Source organism: Accipiter gentilis, chromosome 26 (genome assembly GCF_929443795.1).
Source record: "Accipiter gentilis chromosome 26, bAccGen1.1, whole genome shotgun sequence".
NCBI classification, from domain to species: domain Eukaryota; kingdom Metazoa; phylum Chordata; class Aves; order Accipitriformes; family Accipitridae; genus Astur; species Astur gentilis.
The window spans coordinates 18015010-18034481 of record NC_064905.1 but is presented as its reverse complement, the minus strand read 5'-3'; the positions used below and the strand labels follow the sequence as shown (position 1 = coordinate 18034481).

Here is a 19472-nt window from a genome sequence, read left to right as displayed (position 1 = left end):
CACTAAGTAGCAGTCCTTCTGCAAGGACCAATTCCCAATTCCTACAAGTTAACATTTGGCTTTTATGGTGCAACAGCATGCCTGAATTTGTTCTTTCAGAGGAAGTCTGCACCCTGGTTATTACAGAAGCTTTTCCAGAAGACTCTGGAATATTTAAATGTGTTGCTGAAAATGAATTTGGATCTGCGGCATCCAGTGCACGTCTCTCTGTTTCCCCAGGTAAGCACATGGATTTCTGAGCTGAGCAACTAAGCACAAGAGAATTTGCTGCTGCTCAACATCAGGCAGAGTCGCAGATATTTGCCAAGCAGAAGCCAGATGCAAACACTTTTGTAGGCTCAAGAGAAGAGAAATGCCCCCAAAATGCAGTCTGCTTGGGTACCTCTCAAAGCTGGATACAAGTTGTTCTGTGTTTCTGCTTTTGGCCCCTCTTCTTCCTAGGTCAAGGATGACAGGGTGGAGATGATGTTCCCTCTCACAGAGGAGTCTCATCTCCGAGCTTCATCCCTTCAGGGATTCCAGCTTAGCCCAACACATTGGCTGTATCTATTCCTTGTTTATTGTAACTGGACTTGTCTGGCTTGTGCTGAAAGCCATCTCCAAACAGAACAGCACCTTGCCTGTAAACCAAAGCCCACCAGCCCTGGTGAGAAGTCAGGTTTGGCTAATGCAGCTGTGCAGGTTTTGGTCGATGCAGAGCCCAGGCAGCTTGAACTCTCATCCACCTGCACAGACATACCAGTTTCCCTTCCCCTGTTACTGTGGCATGCTGTACTGGTGAACCACCACTGCTTTCTACCTGACTTGTGGACAATTCTACTTCCAGGAGCAAAAGAGCTGGAAAGCTTTGCAGGTGCTGCCCACAGGCCAGCTGTGCAAGTCACTATGAAGAAACCCACCTTCCCTAGAAGCAGCCAAACAGGAGCCAAGGACCGAGATGCGGCTGGCCTGCCGTCCTACGGCACAGAGACCCCAGGGCTGGGCAGTCAAGCGGAAGCCACGAGCTTCGGCCAGATGAATTCCAAGAGTGAAGCTGAAGATTATCATGGAGCTTATAAGAATTCATCTCAGGCTTCACCTCTGCGGTAAGACAAAGAGAAAATCATATCCCTGCGTTAGTTTTATACAATACTTAGGGGATGAACTTTCTAGTGACCCCAGCAATACAACTGCAAAGCTCCTGTGCCCCATACCCTAGGAGGGAAACATGCACACGCAGTAACCTGAGCTGTTTGCCTACATGACAATGGGAATGCGTAACACCAGCCCAGCTACAGAACAGCACAGACTTGATTTGACAAAGAATGTAGCTAGCTAAAAGCTCAGGTTTAATAGCATTTTCAGAAGTGCCTATCTGTAAGTTACTTCAAAGCATCACCCCAAATAATTAGCCTCTAGAAGACCTTTGGCTCCACAGCAGAGCATGAGGCAAAAGATCACAGTACCTGGGAAATTTCAAGGTACAGTTCTGTTACCTCCACCTTCCTCTGTAGCCTTGGCCAAGTGGCATCACCCCATGTTTCTGTTTCCCATTCTGAAAGACAGCAATAAAACTCAAGATCCTCTAAGCATGATGCAGATAATACCTGCAAAACACTCTGTGGAGGAAAAGTACTGAACCAGTGACCCACTGGATAGAATGAAAACTGTCCCACATCACAGTAGGAACACTCCCTACTCAGGAGATGGAGATACTCCCCCAAGAATAAAGTGTTCCATCTTATAACAAGACTCGATCCAATTTCTGTCCCAAGTGCAGCTCTCAAGTAGTTATGTACTTATTGAATTATTAGTTATCCTGGTTTAAATCATTCCAGAGAAACAAAACTAGGTAGAACATACATCTTAGCAATTCCATCCCAGATTTTTGTAGTATTTCTCAGGCATTTATAGGCACAACAAAGACCTCAAATGGTCACAGTTGAGAGGTCCAAGCCCAGCATTACAGAGGAGTTTCCTCAGTCCTGCTTGTGAAGGCGAGAGCTATGAGGCAGAGGTGTGTCTCCTCTCTCAGCTGAATGCCAGCGTTGCATTGCAGTGATATTATTACATCGTGTGTAAACGGCTGTCCGTGACAGAAAGCACTCTCCGTGTTATTATTTTTGGATGTACTCAGCCACTTTAACTAAACTGGTTATTTTAACAATTCTGAACCCCCTCCTCCAAATTCACTACAGGAGAGATCATATTTCAATATAGATTTCTCCATGCACAGGAAATTTTTTTTCTAAATCACTGAGTAAAAAATGGGTTTGCTTCAATAACCTGCAGTTCACAGGCTCTCTGTTTAGCTTCAAGCCCTTCCACGAAGTCCAGGCTTGCTCCAGGGAAATCAGCTGGGATCCTAAGCAGACCCCACTGCAGAATCAAAACCCTGGCTGAAGCTAACTTGTACGGACTTTAGGAAACTGCAGCACTGCAAAGCTGCGGAGGACTTGCTTGCAGCCTGCGATGAAGCTGTGCGTGTGCTCTTATTGCCTTCAAACATCGCAAGCCAAGCACGTGAATGCAGCAGCGTATTCAAGTCAATGCACGCTCTACTACCCCAGGTCCAAACACCTAGAAATAAGGCTGTTTGCTTGGGAGCATCTAACGCAGATGAACATTGCATTGCTTGTAATTTTTACCTGATGATTGTTTTAAACAAGGCCAAACTGTCTGCCGAGCAAAAAATGAAAGCCTGTTATAAAACCTCTGGCATAATTACCTCTTGGAAGGAATGGGGACAGTAGGACACATTTGCTAGCTGTCCTTTTAGAACAGGACTAGTTTTCCACCCTCTCTCCAGATTTCTCAAAGGCAGCAGGAAGCCTGTATTTTGGCATTTCTAACAAGCAATCTGTGGGAAAGCTCTTTTAGATGATACTTGCTGCTTAGGATGACTATTTGTAAAGTCTATTGCTTGCAGCAGTACCAGTGAGCTGTGGTTTCGTTTTTATTTTTAAAATTCTGGTTAGTTTGAAATGCAGTATCTGATGTCCTGCATGAAGGGATATAACATACCACCAAAATCAGCTATGTAATAGCTGTTAAAAATTTGGGTTATATAAAACATTAACTAGTGTATAGAGCTGCAGACTGCTTTTGATTGACAACAATGCTGAACCAGATTTTGGAAGGCATTTACACATCTCAAGATACAGAGAGAAAACTATTAAAATTTCTAGATATATCCATCTATGAGCATTTAAAGATCTTTAAAGCCCACAGTCCTATTGGCATGTGCTTTGAAACATCATTATGAATGGGACTCGACATTGTAAATGTTGCTGTTACCTCAAACTAAGCAATCATCTCTAATGACTAGCTGTACAATAACTGTCTTGTTAGACAGATTTAGCCATATAACTCTCTCATGTAGCAGATGTGGTTGCAACTGTATTACCAAAGACAAAAAGAAATACCAACAAAGACAGTGATGACAGAACAAAGCTATTACTGGGAATAACTATAAAATGAATGAAGTCCTTGTGCTCATACTTCTCCAAATTATTGCTTAGCAACAGCCACTCCACAAAAGCTAGAAAATGCAGTTCTGGAAGACTGTCACTACTAGCTACTCCTTTCTGAGCCCTTTATATCTGCATCGTACAGTGTCCTTCTCAATAGCCTTAAAAAAGCAGAACAAAATCTATACTGATTATATACTTTATGAAAGGAACTTAATCCAAGCAAAAGAGGAGGCTTCAGGCACTAAGGATACTACCAGGTCTTGTAGGTAGCTTTTAAAACTCCTTAATAAATAAGCAAAAGATTCTTAACGTTTTTTTCTAGATATTTTTTGCTGTATGACTCGGGCAACTAGGAGAACCTGATCAGACGCAATGGGTCACCATTCATAGAAAGTAAACTGAAGCAGTACAGAAAAGCTGGTTTCTAATACCTTGCAGTGCTGGTTAGAGTACTATTAAGTTACCCTAGCACAGGCTATAAGATTTATTCCTCTGTCTTTATCAGTTCAGCTTCTAGTTCTTTCAATTTTTTTCCTACCTTCCAGATCTCAGGTTTTGCTATTCCTTCTCTTTTCCCCAAGTCGTCCTAATTGTGTCCAGCCTTTTAAGTGCATAAAGCTGTCCTTAAATTGATGCCTTGCAGCCAACTTTAGTTCTGAAACAAGCATACTGCACCCTCATTGAAGTGGATGGGAAGCCAGGGAGCCCGTCTGAGCACAGAGTCTGACCTTTAACATGCTCACAGCTTCCTACAGGGCAAATGATGATGCTACAGTTACCTTTTTTTAAGCGTCCAACTCTCTGTGCAAACTACAGACTTTTTTTTTTTTTTTTTTTTTAAACTTAAAAAAGCAAATAACCTCTCCAACAACTGGGGACACACTTCCTCCCTTAATCACTTTCATCAGGAGGAATTTAAATAAATTAGCACTCAGTTAACACCTGCTGTGTAGATTTAGTTCACAAACGATGGGCTGATGTTTAAATGCAAACACTACATGTGGATTAACTCTGGAAGATCGCTGTGCTTAAAGACTCACCGGTGCAGTGCAGGGAGAGAAAACCACACGCAGCCGAGCTGCGGTATTTACGGGGTTGGGGTTTTTTTAAACAATAGCGTGCAGGTTAGGCAAGAATTGCCAAAGTATATATAATTAAGATACTTAAAACACTATAATGTTAATTTAACATGTAATTAGGCATTGAAGCCCTTGATTAAAGGGATACAAATCACCTAATCTGCCAGCAGGATCTGTTGCTGTTCTGGTGAAAACCCCACAGTCGCGTCTTTTAGTCCAGGTAAACACCTGTAGTAGTACACACAAACAGCAAAATATCGAATAATATTTTACCACCGAGCAGATTTTATTTGTGTTACTCGGTGGGTGACCCTTCAGACACACCCACGGGCACTGCCGCTGCCCTCGATGGAGCTCGGCACCAGAGCGGAGGGGGGTTAAGGCCGGGGGTGCCCACGGAGGGCTCGCTCGGGGCGCTGCTGGGATTTCAACCCCGTTTACGTCTGGCTTTCAAGGATGTGTTGCCTTCAAGTCCACAGCCTTACAAGCAGTAACAAAGCATTAACTCTACAGAAGCAATTAGCCACAGCCAACGAATTAAAAAAAAAAGGAATTTCATCGGGATAACGAAGTAGGATTTAGTGATGTTTAAGCGTATCGCAGCAGTCCTTCCTCGCTGCTCCCTGTTACGGAGGGGGGGGAAAAAAAAAAAAAAAACCAAAAAAAACCCAACAAAACCAACAAGGAAAAAAAAAAAAAGAAAAACCCAAGAAACCCAGCTCTTCTGTTCAACAGCTGTCGACTTCTTCAATTCTTCCCCTTCTCCTGCTGAACACACCCGGGAGCGGGGGAGGCGGCCGAGAGCGCTGACCCTCAGCCCCTTCACCCCGGGGTGGGGAAGAGCCGGGGCCGGGGGAAACCAGGGTGGGGAGCTCCGGGAGCCGAACCCCCGGATCCGAGCCCCGGGATCCGAGCCCCCGGCGGCGGGGTCAGCTCCTCCCGAGGGGAGAGCCGGGCCGGGCAGCCGCGCAGGGCAGGTTTTACCGCTGCCCACGCCGGTGATTTGCTGACCGCGGGCACCTGCCCAAAAACCCAGGCTCCGGCCCTTAAATGAGGTGTCCCCGGGCGGCCGGGGGCTGGTTGGAGACTCTTATTCTGACAGCGGTGCGGGCAGGAGGACAGGCAGGGCTCGCCGTGTCATCTGCTGGCAGCACATTAAAGCCTCTGGTCTTATAACGCTACGCAGAGGGCTACTATGCCAGTCTGGGTCAGTGAATGACGGTCCCTTCCCAAAATACTGGTTAGAGCCCAGGTGACAACTCCTAGGCTGTAGGTAAGGTGCTGCGTTTGGTTTTTTTGTTCCACGTCACTTTTTACTTCGAAGCCGGTTAGTGAGCTGTCGTGGGAAATAGCAAGGCGCTGGGTAAATGCGGAGATGAGAAGGTATCTTGAAAGTGTCAAAGGTAACGTGGGAGGCAACACAGGGGGGAAAAAATAATTGTTTTTTTAAGAAGCAAAGCGTCTCTATTATTATACTTACTGTTTTCGTCTTGTAAAGTCAAAAGTCTGTTTAGATATTTTTTTTGCCCACCCAAATCAAGGTGGAATGATTTGAGGAAAATGCAACTTATCCGTTGCTGTGACAAGTGAATCTGTGCATCGTACCTTAAGTGCAGTGTTCTAGAAAACAAAGTAAATGCTGGCTTTTGTACGCAGCCTGTAGGTAAAACGAATGAATCTGTACACAGGCAGTGATATAAAAGTGGTATAAAAACAAGATTCAGTGAGTTTTCTGCAGCAGTGAATGAGAACACAGCATGGACGTGCTCCAAAAATGTGAGCCAGCTTCAAATTCCAAGAGCATGACAAGGGGAAAGTTGGGGAATTTTTACTAGAAAACCTCTGTTTACATACAATTAACTTACAATCAATATTGATAGTTACCTTTAGGAAATGAAAGCTTTGAATCTTTAAAACGAGAGCGATGCCTTCAGTTGATCTCTCCCCACGGGAATTTATGACCTCGTAGAGCCCTTCTTCAGGCTCTCCGATGAGAGGAATACAATATACTGTGTATATATAGCAGCAAAACAGCTGATCTCAGTGGGGCAAGATTACAATTTTTTCCATCACATGTAACTGTGTGCATTTATATTCTCATTTTTTATTAGTAGCTTTATGTTTATTTGGGAGGGGGGGTTATTTATTTATCCTGGAGCTGAAGTTGTTTGTCAGTTTTAACAAACTTGCTCAGGTCATGCTAATGAAACTTTCCTGGTTTTTGAGTTGATGGAAAGCCCGAGTTTAGATATCAAAGACCTGCAAAATAAACGCAGGACCTCTGAGCAGCTTGGCTTGCCCTACTTTATCCTGCAGCTATGTCATTCTGGCACTTACTAGCCCTAGCAGCAAATCTCGGGAAACCACTTCAAACGGAGAAGCACAGTCCTTGGCATTCCAATCCCAAATCTGAATTGGATATAAAAAATTTAGAATTCAAAAACCATTAGAGAAGAAATCAGGATACTTGGTTTCAAAGGTTTAATTTTAGGCTTAAAAGAAAGTGGAACCTGTTTCATGCTTCCCCATGGTGTAAGGAATTTCTCTGCACAAACAGCCAATTCTCTGAGTAATAGTACATTTAGTGTTTCGACAGGGCACAAAACTGCAGGATCCAGAGATATTTAGTTAAGATGATATATGGCAAATTACCTTGCTTAGCAGTACTATCTACGGTTATCTGTAGCCTTATGCAGGTGGCGGGTCATCTCAATAAACCAATTGCTATTTTTTCTAGAATTTACTGGGCTCTTGCAGATAAGATAGCTGTGGTGAGCACTGCACCTGAGCTGGATAGAGTGCGTGACTTGTTACTGTAATCCAAAATGTTCATACAGTTCTGGAGTAGTTCTAATCAATCCTAAATCTCTTTATTTTAAGCTCAAGCTTTAACTGTCAGTTGCCTGAACTTCATACTCTTTGGATTGCTAATGACTGCTCACGAGACAGTATTTTTTGTGATTCAAATGGTGATGTACAATTTATTTTATCTGTATTGTCTTCCTTAAGGGAAAATCCACACCAAGAAAGCCTCTATTCTGCAAGGCAAGGGTTCCATTCTATCCCGGAGCCCAGCCAAGAAAGTTTTTGTGGCCTACCACCTAGTTTTTACCAGCCACCTATCCAAAGCCAATTATCACCAGCAAAAACCCAGGACAGCCGTGAAACCTCTCCTATGAGTGTCCCTAATTTTCCATCCGTTTCCTCTATGTGCCAACCAACCATGTTTAACTACGAACGTCCAAAACACTTTATCCAGTCTAAGAATGTGTGTCAAGGGCAACAGCAGCCTCCTGGACCTGCAGCCTCTACAGAGTCAAGCAGACAAATCAAACAGTCCTCCATCCTAATACAGCCTCGTAACCCAAGTGGGCAGAAATTCTCCTCCTCGTCATCACTGAGCTCTTCAATCACGCTCTCCTCGCCTTCCTGTAGTGCCCCTAAGGAATCCACATATCCCGTCACACCTGCATCTGCGCAGTCTCCTGCTAGCTCATCATCTGGGCAACGGCTTATATCCATGCCTAACCAACCCCCCGCAGCATTCCTGTGCTCAGTGCTACCCTCGCAGCCTGACTATAATAGCCAAACTCCTTCTCCTATGGAACCTCAGTAAGTACATACAGGCTTCTAACCTCCCCTTGCTTTCCTCTGGCCTGGCCTCTCCCATGCACTGACCATCCCAAATCCAACCATCCGGTGAAGCACCAGCTCAGCTGAAGCCAATGGTACAACTCCCATTGACTTCTGATGTTCGAGGCAGGACTCTGCATGAATCGGGTTAGGAGGCTGAGCACCTGCCCTTGGTGTCTGTGGGGGAGAGGTGGGTATCCACCAGGAATTAAACTGCACAGTAGTCATGTCCCGGGCTGCTCTGCAGGTTTTCTGGAGTCAGTTTGAACAATTTAGTTTGATCTGATGGAAATCTCTTATTTAAGTAAGGGTATTCGGAACAGAAGGTGGGTACCCATCTCAAATGAATTTCTCTCAAAAAACATGGCTTATGAACGGGGAGGCAGGGGGGAAGGCAGTAGTATTTCCCACATGTAAAGAACTTCAAGATTCCTAGTGAGCCTCAGCAGTATTTTCAGGTTCCGCATCATGATGGGACTCTATGTTCACCTACAATACAGTTTTCATTAATCATATGTGCTAACAGAAAGGCAGCCACTTGAAGATTTTACACCTTCAGACCAAAGACTAAATTCTTTCCTGAATATGTATTATATCATTTTGCCTTTGGGCTGCAATCCAAATATCTCCCAAGGTCAGTGAGATCTCAAAGGGAGCTGGGTCTTGCCTTCTCACCAACTTGTATTCCTGCCAATAGTAGCTCAAGGTCCTGGGGAAAGTCAGTGTAGAATATGCAACAAACACTCAACCGAGGATATTAGAAAGGTGATAGGGGCAGGGAGTCCTGCTGGCTTGGATATAAATTCAGGTTTAAACGTCAGTTTGTATTCAGGAAAGCTAAATGTTTCTGGGTTTTGTTTGAATCACAGCACTGTGGGAAGCGGAAAGGTAAGACAGAGTGGGCTAGCTGGGGTACTCAGGAGTGTTTCTTGAAAGTACTGCAGGAGTGTGCGTGTATTAGGTATGCATCTGGAGTAACAGCTGGATTTTGTGTATGTAGTGTGGGGTTGTTTGTTTTCATAGCAAAGGGCTTTGGTGCCTCATTATGCTTTTCATATAAGCTGCTCTTATATGCAACATCCTGTGAGTTGAAGAATTATTTTCCTAATCATGCTACAAATGGGGGCATGAGACATATTAATCTGTCAGGCAAATTATTAAAGTTTTTAAGTTATAATTTGGGCAAGTTATTAAGTCCAAGCAGTGCTGGGAATACGTACCAGAATTATAACCCTTCTACCCTATTCTAATCAGCAGAACAAATTCCCAAGCGATAGGAGGAAGAGGATTTTGAATAGAAATAATTGCTGAACACAACTGCAGCACATGAGGCCACCTTGCATGTAATGAACCGGGTTAGATCCTGTCGGCACACAGTGCTGTGACCTCTAGTAGACCTTCGCAATCCATTTTGAGAGATGCTTCTCTTTTCCTAGCACCTTTCAGAATCAAGTCTACTATCTAACTCCAACACTTGAGAGTGTCTCTTGACTATGGATTACAGGATCAGGCTATGTGGGGGCTTGCAGCAAGGGCTCCTAAAGACCCAGCCTAGCTTGGGGTAAGCTTGGCTATTGAACATTTGGACAGAAACGCTATATTGAAGTAACTTTCCGGGGCCAAGAAGAGGACAACTAATAAGCTATTTGTTCATAACTAATCAACTAGTCTGCGACATTGCTGTGGATTTGCAGCACCCAGGGCCTTTTTAACAATTGAAAATGTAAAGGAATGCAATTTTTGAGGGAGAACTTGCTCCTGGACAGACTCACATTGCTCAGTGGAGTTAGTGGCTCCCTCAAAACACTGCTAGCCTTACTGCACACATCTGAGTCAGGACAGGGGCCACTGCAGGATGTAGGAAGGCTGAACAGTGACCCATTGCAAACTGCTGTGAGTGTTGTGGGAGGACACTCAATGACTTGGCTAAACCATGATGCTTCCCCTTAAGTTTTTGGTAATTATGCCACCTAGCCTATCTATCTCCCAAATGCTTTACAGGTTCATTTGAACCCCAGTTTCTAGGTAGCAGGCTCACATCTTTGTGTGTATTCTATGAAGCTGTAGGAAACAGTCAAGCAGGCCTACAGGAATAACTTTGTTTTCTCTTCCTGCATGAGTAGTTACTCGCAACCAATGTATAACAAACAAGCTAGCATCAACTCTATGCAGAAGACATCAGACCAAGAAATTCGAGGAACAAAAGAAGCCCTCATTCAGGACTTGGAAAAGAAACTCCGATGCAAAGACAACCTTCTCCAGAATGGCAACCAGGTAAGGGAAACCTGCTGATAAAGAACCAGTTTGCTCTGACTCTCGGTAGTACAAGCAAGGATGCAGACAGTAGTTCTAGTGCCCCCAAGGCTGAAGCCTCCAAACTGAGCTGAAAGCAGAAGGAAATGCAGGAGCAACACTGCCCAAACACCTTTACTCAACAGATCCCAGCAAGAGTTCTTTGAGCCATTTATGACCAGAATATTCTTTCAATGTGAGGTGGTTGCATTTTTCCATTAGAAATGTAAAAAAACATCTCTTCCAACAGTGACTCCATTTTTAATCATGGCTCAGGGCTGGTGTAAAAGTTGTGGTTCTGAAAGATTAAATTCCAGCCTCTTGTTTCCCAACATCCTCTTCACAGTTAGTTTTGCTATTAGAATGCAAATAGCTGTACTGTTGGGCCAGGTTCAGCTCAGCTCTGAGAAGGCCCTTCCCAGTAGAGGAGCAGCACATGGCTAGTGCGTGATGAAAACTGGCCTAAACGCGTGGCAAGAGAGATGGTTGCTGTAAGTCTGCCTGTAGGCATCTCCTGTGACTTCGGTAAGGGATGCACTTGTTGACTTCTGAAAGCCATCTGATGCAGCAAGATGGCTTTGAGTTGCTATCACCTTTCCCTCTTACCCTACCTTCTTGGCCAGCACACACCATTCAAGCTGTCTTTGAATTTGTGCAATCAAATTAATAAGGCTAGGGTCGGGAGAAAGGTAGATGTTTAGAGCCACGGTGCAAACTTGAACTCTCTGCTGGGGATCCTGCTGAACATCACATCCACAGACAACTACAAACCCAGGGAGAACTCAGTTCTCCAGACATGATTTCAGCCTGGCTTTCAATATTGGGGTTAATAAACCACCCCAAATCATTAGAAACTTGGAGAAGTAGCAATATTTGAAAGCTTATTCTAGAGACCACCATCACGTGTGATAAATCTTTTTGATTTCTTTTTATATGACCAACAACAAATCAGGGAAATTACATGAGCTTTTATCATAAAGTCTGTCTCCTATAAGAAGGTCTCTCAGTCTCAGTACCTACTTTTTTGTTCTGCAAAGGGACAAAATGCAATCCCCTTTACCAAAAAATCCAAATCTGGGAGAAAAATTTGCTTACCAATAGAGAAGCACATTACAGCAAGCTAGAACGAGCAGGTCTCTAATGTGGGAACCTTCCTGCTGGCTGGAGGCAGACTAGTAAAAGCCCAGTGTTTACAGTTTCCATTTTCTTTCCTCTGACATAGAAAGGAGTTTTTCCATTACCATCAGTGGGAACAGGTTTGTGTCATATATATATATAATTTTAAATATTGAAGGAAAAAAAAAATATTGGGTCAAATCTGATTTAACATGTCCCTAACAGGAATGTCCTATATGCTGTAAGAAAGCTTGCCATTGCAAGCCAGCTTTTCTTCCCATAGGAAGCCAGGCTAAAAATAAGGCTTATGCAATCACCACTCTGTGTCCTCCTCCCCTTGTCCTCCAACAATGTCTGAACCAACTGGCCAATCTCAGCCACACTTGATACAGCCGTAACAACCTCAGGGATATTAAGCTCTCACAGGTTTTGCAAAAGGTGTCTCTTCTAAAGAAAAGTCCCACAAGCCTCCCCAAACCCTTATCTGCCCAGGAGTAGCCACATACATGTCCCGTACAGAGTAGAAATTCAGTCGGAGATTATCCTCACATCACAGAATCCAAACCCAAGGTAAACTTTGTGGGAAGTGAAGCATCAGGTGTTCTGGTGCTCAGGGGACTAATGTACTCTTCTAAAGTAACCCAATTGACAGAACTTGAATTTAACTCTGCTCATATTTATCCCTGTGTGCTGCATCCACACTGTAGGAACTTACTGTTACATGACTGAAATGCATTTTTGCCTCAAGACAGCACACAGCATTTCATATGGTGGCTGTTGCGCTGGCATAAACTTCACTTGTGCTTTCAGGGGTAGTGGTGCTCCTCTCTGGCTGTCTCTGCTTCTCGTGTGGCTCTTGCTTTTTTTGGGAGTAGGGGATGCTAGCATCCATCATGCCTCTAGCTCCTGAAGTAAATCCACAGCTGAATGACTTGGGAAGTTTTCCCAGTGCTAACAGAAAGGTACCCTGGGACTTACTCTGGCTTCTGAGATAATGCCATCAGTTACCCATAAATAATCCCAGTGGAGAAAGAGGAGGAGTAGAAGGCCACAGATGGCATTAGAGAGGCTTTGATGAACAGGCAGTTTAATCTTTTATGCATTTCAGTGCTGTATATATTGAGGCTGACTTCAGTAGGCATCAGACTGCAAACCCTCTGGAACAGAGGTGGTGTTTCTATTCAGCCGCTGCTTTCATTGACAACACCCTGAATTTGTGGCATATTAATGTACTCTTACAAGCTGATCTGAAATAGTAAATGGACTTCTGACTAGAATTCCTTTCTGCTCTGCTTTAAGCGATTAACTTATGAAGAAAGAATGGCTCGCAGGCTGCTTGGACCAGTAAATGCTGCATCTGTGTTGGAAGCACAAAGTGAAGACAACATGCAGAACGCACAGGTAAATGGGAACCTGTCTCTGGAAGAATTATTTCCTGGTGATTATGCTGTGACCTGCTTGTACCTGGATAGGGCAGACAGAGGGGGTTTATTTGGTACCAGTGCAGGGAAGAGGAAAGAAGGAGACAGCTCTCCCCGGCAGAGCTCTGCATAGTGGGCGTTTGGGGTTTTTTTTGGGGGGTGGTGGCAGAGGGGGGGAATTTAAGCACCATCCCCTTGCTGGGCCTGATCTGTAGGAATGACCTCTCCAGGGAGGAATTACAACAGCTGCTGTACAGCACGTTACACCCTGCCTGTGACAGGCGGGGAGCAGCACAGCGAGGGATACAGGTACCCAATCTAATGGTCCAAGTTCAGACTTGGCCAGGACAGCACAATTTACACCTGTCACTGTTTGGAATAAGTGACATTGACTACATGAGGTCAGGGCCTTGGGGTGGGATTGGTTGGGTTTTAGCCCTTCCAGGGACCTGCAATCATTAAGAGAAGGCAAAGCAGTTATTTTAGCAGCCCACATGCTGTTAGACAAGAATCTATTACTACTGGCATTTTCAAAAGCATTTTACTTGGAGACTTGCATCATTCATTGGTTATTCAGGCCAGTTAGAAGCTCTCTTTGGCACTTCTGTGATCAAATTTAGTGGAAATGTCTGTGATGTGGCACTGGGTACCTGTGCAGTCAAAGAAAACATCCCTCCTGCTGCACGCATGCAGAGAACCAGCAGGCTGGCATACACCTTCCAAAGTGCCGTTAGCAAAACTCTTCAATGCAAGGCACACTTAAGATCACAGCAAGGGAGGAATACACAATTTGAGCTACTTCTCCCCAACAATCACCTGACAACAGCAGGCAAGAAGGGAATATTATGGATGTCAGAGAGTAAGGGAAGCCTCATCTTCTGCACAGAACAAGGAAACTTTCAGTCAAAACAGGATGACTGACAGCTTTTCAGGGTGTGTGAAATGCTGCATGAAAAGGAGTATTGGAAGGAAAGAGTGGCTTATATTTGGGACATCTTATTCCCATTGTTCAGTCTGATTTTTAAATACTGTAGTCACCGATTCATTCAGCCTCCTGATTCCTTAGGAACTTAACTACACAGTCCATATAACAGAGCATTAGAATTATCAGCAACTTCATCACTACAGCATCATTTCACAAGACAAGTAATAATTGCACAGAACTTGTGTAAATAAGCAGATACAAGCAATTGCCTTTGGCCTCAGCATTGAGCTCAGTCCGGCAAAACCCTCATTCATGTAATGCTTCCCCTGAACTGAAGACTAGTTCTGTCCTTGGAAGTTTAAACCCAGGCTTAAATGTCCTACAGGACTGGGCTACAGAGCACAGAACCAAGCATTGTAACAGCTCAGTGCGAACACCCCAGAAATTTCCATGCAGTTTTTTCCTCTATCTGTCTCCATTGCTAAAATGAGTCACTGGTAATAAACTGCTTGCATTTTCCAAACATCCAAGTTCCTAGCAGGAATCAATCCTGGTACTTTAGCAGATTTACTCATGTGATTGTAGAGTTGTCAGTGAGCTTAGTTGGTGCTGTGATCTAGAAAGAAAAATATTTTCCAGCTCAGCATGTCTCCATTGCTATTGGTACCATATTTAAGTGGGCACAATACAGTGCTCTTGCCAGCGATTCCACTTCTATTCCTGCTATAGGGAAGGACACTCTGTACTTAGCTCTCATTTTAGATACTGCCAGTAGCCCTACTCCTGTCTAACAAAGGTTATTGGCTGGCCAAAAGCCTTGTGTGCCAAACACAACTGCTGCACCTATCACCTGTGCAGAGTGATGAGAAGTTGTGCCATTCTATTAATAGTACTTGTTACTGTCATGGCAAAGCCTAGGGTGAAAACAGAGTGTATGAGCTCCTGATGCGAGTTCCTTTACCTCTTGTCGCAAGGGGTATTCAGTTCTGAAGTATTCAGTCTGCTTTTAAGCAGCAGTCGGTATATGAACTTAAAATGGCTTCTTGTTCAGTTTATAGATACAGCTTTCTAAGTTAACTCACCTCTCCTCTTTCTCTTTTCAAGCAGCAGAATGCAGAAAACATCAGGCTGCAGGTTCCTACAACACATGTAAGGTAATGCATAAACTTGTGCTGCACTACTCTTCAACACCTTATTTCAAATGTTTCTAGACAATGTTAGTTTTACTTTGCTACTTATCACTTTTTCTGAAGTAGTAATTACTAAATTCATTCACTTCCTTTCAACAAAAATGTTACCACTTGTGGATGGTTAATGATGCCTATGATCTTAATCCAGTCAATTCTAAGCATAACGCTAGAGGTTTAAAGACTCCATGTACCTAGGGCAAATACGCTTCATATTCTAGAAGATTAATCTCTAGTCAAAGCAAGGTCCGACAATGTAAATGATGAAACATAGCATTATGAAACACAGCCTACATTGCTCTTGTAAATTCTTTTGGGTATTAGGCCAAAGATGAAGGTTTCATATGTTATGCTTCTGTGTTGAATTGAACAACCTGAGCAAGATAAGTGGGTGATCAAAAGTCATGTCTTACAGCTGAAAACCAAACCAGAACCATAATGTCGGATTCCTAAACGTGTTGAGGGACTCTAGCTGCCATCAGTGCTTCAATGTCACTTGTGCTGTGGTAACTTTTACACAATTAACTGTTTCTGTCCGCTTTTTAGGAGCAGACCGTCATCAAGAGGAGATGAACGTGGACATGACGCAATCCAGGAAAAGTTTTTTCAGCCACGTTTTACACAAGTGCCTGAAGACGTAATTATTGAGGAGGGGCGATTCTGCAGGCTCGACTTCAAAGTAATACCAGCCTTTCACTTTCAGTTCCATTAGCTCTGTGGGATGCGTAGCATGAAGAACGGTCTCTGAGCTGCAGTGCCCTTGCACTTTAATAAGCCAGAGCACTAATGGCAGATGGTGCAGGGTCCCTCCAGGCAATGTAAACCAAGAAATAGGAGATGGCTAAATGTTTTCACATTTTCCTTTGGAAAATGTAAATGGAATTAACCATATTCTTATGCAGCTAAAGCTAAATAGTGGTAAATATGGACCACCACAGGACACCTTCTAGACATCATTGGGAAGAATTAATATTGAGGCTCTGCTGAAAGAAGGCATTTTGGGAGGGAACCTTGTGCTTTGCACTGGGACTCCACTGACTTCAGTGGACACATGCTGGACACGTGTCCAGCAAGGCCTGTTTGGGACTAGCCTGCCTTTAATGAGTCTTCAGTGAGGTAACTGTGCCCTTGCTGGAGCAGACAATCTGGCAAGGAAATACCCTAATTAGAAACAAACAAAGCATCAGAATGGCCTGAAACTGTACAGCAATTGTACCAACCCTAGGGTAAGAAAGAACCCAGGTCTTCCACACGTGCAACTTCACTGCAAAGGGTGTTTGCTGATAGTTGTTTGGCTTGGTTTTTCCTAATCGCCTCCAATCTCTTCCCTTAAGTAAACTCTTGCCAGACTTGGGCATGACCTTTAGCCATTTTGCTGCAAATCACTTAACTTCTAAATGTCATGGACAACCTGGAGCATGTCTGCAGGACAGTTTATTTACATACATTATCAAAACAGTATGGATGCTGACAGTGCTAGCTGTGGGATTAAAAGGGTGAGTTCCCCCCCCCCCCCCCCGTGAACCCACAATGAGTATCTCTGGCCTAATCTTGTAGTATCCTACAAGATGGGAACAACAGGGGGTTGCAGGAACAGCATCAACTGTCTTGTAGCTAAAGCTCATCTTTCCACAGCACTTCAAGAGCCTTCCTCTCTGTGCAGCACCACATTAATATTCAAAACTAGGCAAGACTGTAAAATTTTGCAGTAGGATCATGACTCGATCATCTATCAGCAACAAACTCCCCATAGCATTGAAGGGCTTTTATTATCTTCAAGCCATTTAACTCTTCACTGCTTTCCTGTCCTTCACAGGTTAGCGGGCTGCCAACTCCAGATGTGATGTGGTATCAGAATGGAAGGATGGTTCATCAAGATCAGTTCCATAAAATGATAGTGTCAGAAAAGGGATTCCACTCCTTTATTTTTGAAGCAGTCAAATCATCTGATGCAGGCACATATGAATGTGTGGCTGTCAACCGTGCAGGAGAAGCGTCTTTTGCAGTAAAAGTGGAAGTAATTGGTAAGAGTGAGCGCACTGATAATTACCTGGCCACACATGGAATATCTCAGTAATCTAATGCCTTCCTCTGTGAGTTTGGGACGTAAACCAACTAAGAAGCAGACGTAGATCTCCAGATATTCAGGCTGAAACAATAACAAACACCTTACCTTTTCCAAGACTATTTTAAGACATACATCTGGGATGCTGTATTTCTTCAAAGCACTTCTAGCAGGATATTAAGATGTAGTGGGATGTCCACAATTTGGGAGTTACTAACCTCCCAGAATTGGTAACATATGTTGACTGACTCTCCTCCTAAAGCGGACTGTGTCTACTACGCCCTTACGCTCATGGGAATTGTCTGTAGGCTAAGGACTTGCAGTAAGGAACATGTGCCCTGCTGAACTTAGCATCCTAAAAATCTTAAAAACCAAGCCTGATATTAGCGTTCAATACTTACAGTAACTCCTCCTTATCTTTCCTCTTTAATGTAGCAAAAGAACATCACACGCCTCCAACTTTCATCTTCAAGCCACAGAGCAAAAAGGTTTTTGAAGGAGATACGGCCAGACTCGAATGCCAGATCTCTGCTATCCCAACACCCCGGATTTACTGGAAAAGAAACAACGAAATGGTACAATATAATACAGACCGAATAAGGTATCCTACTAATTAGTTGGTCATTGGTGTGTTAGAAAAAAATAACCAGTATTTGTTAAGTCAACTTTGAATCACCTGGTTTCTAAAAGCAGCAAGCTGGAAAGCTAGATCTGCCCCTTGTTTATGACACACGGTGAACAGGCCCATGTGCTGGACAGGCACGATCCTCAGAGTCTTGTTTTGAGGGCACAGAGAGAAAACTGTGACCAGGTGCCACTCCGAATTCTAGCAGCAGTTACAAGGCCCACGTTGAAGCACGGCTTTAGGACCGAAACATGCAATGCATTCATCATGCTCTGAGGTTATGGGGCTACAGAAGGGCCTCCTGAATGGTATCATGATGTGAATCACTGGTGGCTTGTAACACAAATGCAGTGTTTATGTCTAAACAGTTTTTGCAGTGCTTTGCAAGAATTGTTCTAGGGCTTTCTCAGCTCCTTAGCATGTAAACTGACTCTCTGATCTCCTTCCCCCTTCAAGCACTTACACATAAACACCTTCATTTTTCAGCTTGTTACATGACAATACTGGAAGGATTTGCCTCCTGATTCATAATGCAAACAAGAAAGATGCTGGTTGGTATACCGTATCTGCTGTTAATGGAGCAGGTGTGGCCACATGCCATGCCAGGCTGGAGGTTGCAAGTAAGTACCACATCACAGTGCCACAACCACAACTGAAACTGTCACTGGCGCTTGTATTCAGACAGATGCTCAAGATTAACCTAATGAAGCTTAGACTGCTGGGAAGATTTCTTTCCAAAGATACTGATCTAGACAGAAAGTAACTATCCCAGAAAAAACGCTTTTGTTTAGTAGCAAGACATTGTAATGTGTCCTTTGCGCACTGTCTACATCTGCTATCTGCGCTGTTTAAAGACTACAATTTGATTGATACCAAGAAGGAGGGTGAATATAAATCTCTGGTGCCTGAGATAGGGGCTTGTCTGTTAAATTCTTCCTAAGGGTTTGCTGGTTTATTTTGCAGATAAAAAGTAATTGGGTTGCTCTACCATGGGTCTTTCCACAGTCTGGGAAGATGCTGAAAGAGGTTTTTTTCCCCCTCTCTTCCAGCACATGTGAACAAGCCGATTCCAGCCCCAAAGCAGTTACGGGTTCGACCAACTTTCAGCAAGTATTTGGCACTTAATGGAAGAGGACTGGACGTGAAACAAGCTTTCTCACCAGAAGGAGAGTTTCAGCGTTTGGCTGAGCAGTCTGGACTGTATGAAAGTGATGAACTTTAACTGGAAATGAAGAGGAAAACTCATAAGAGACAATTACAACATAGATGCAGTTAACTGGTGATTGCTCTAATTAGCAAAATACCTATCTACATATTTTTACTTTGACTCTTGCACATTCAGCTGTTCCCATTTTACCTTGTTAGATTTTATTTATATGGTTTGGTGACTATAACCATTTACCGAGTATTGTATTTTTAACTATAAAGCCTAAGAAAGCAGGCTAATTAGTTTTCACAAGTGTGGGTGGTTTTAGTTCCACCTGTGCTTGGTTACATGCTAAAGTAGATTGGTTTGTACTGCTTCTCTAATATCACTCTTGATAATATCAGAAGTCTGTACTGTCTGAATACTAAACCCAAATAGACTAGAGTGTTTTTATGACAATAAATTAGAGGCAAATAAAACTTTAAATAACCAACATCAGCTGTGACTCTTCCTTGATCTGTTAAAACCAG

General features: G+C 43.6%; 1 protein-coding gene across 4 annotated transcripts; it reads left to right on the top strand.

The window, feature by feature from the left end:
* The first annotated feature begins 5659 nt into the window (after nucleotides 1-5659).
* MYOT (myotilin) lies at nucleotides 5660-19421 on the top strand. 4 transcript variants are annotated; one of them, XM_049829374.1, is made up of 10 exons: nucleotides 5660-5804; nucleotides 7541-8143; nucleotides 10288-10438; nucleotides 12872-12973; nucleotides 15026-15072; nucleotides 15652-15784; nucleotides 16922-17129; nucleotides 17606-17771; nucleotides 18282-18415; nucleotides 18845-19421. In XM_049829374.1, exons 2-10 carry the CDS (start codon nucleotides 7707-7709, stop codon nucleotides 19015-19017), a joined length of 1551 nt encoding a protein of 516 aa, XP_049685331.1. In that variant the 5' UTR covers nucleotides 5660-5804; nucleotides 7541-7706; the 3' UTR covers nucleotides 19018-19421. The 4 variants fall into 4 exon arrangements, with proteins under 4 accessions (XP_049685331.1, XP_049685330.1, XP_049685332.1 ...); XM_049829373.1 differs by having other exon boundaries at nucleotides 15023-15072; XM_049829375.1 differs by lacking the exon at nucleotides 7541-8143 and having other exon boundaries at nucleotides 15023-15072.
* Nucleotides 19422-19472: the final 51 nt, after the last annotated feature.

Coding starts and splice junctions, on each gene's coding strand:
- MYOT (XM_049829373.1), top strand. CDS start 7,707: ATGAGTGTCCCTAATTTTCCATCCGTTTCCTCTATGTGCCAACCAACC. Junction 10,439..12,871: donor TTCTCCAGAATGGCAACCAG/GTAAGGGAAACC, acceptor CTCTGCTTTAAG/CGATTAACTTATGAAGAAAG. Junction 15,073..15,651: donor GTTCCTACAACACATGTAAG/GTAATGCATAAA, acceptor TCCGCTTTTTAG/GAGCAGACCGTCATCAAGAG.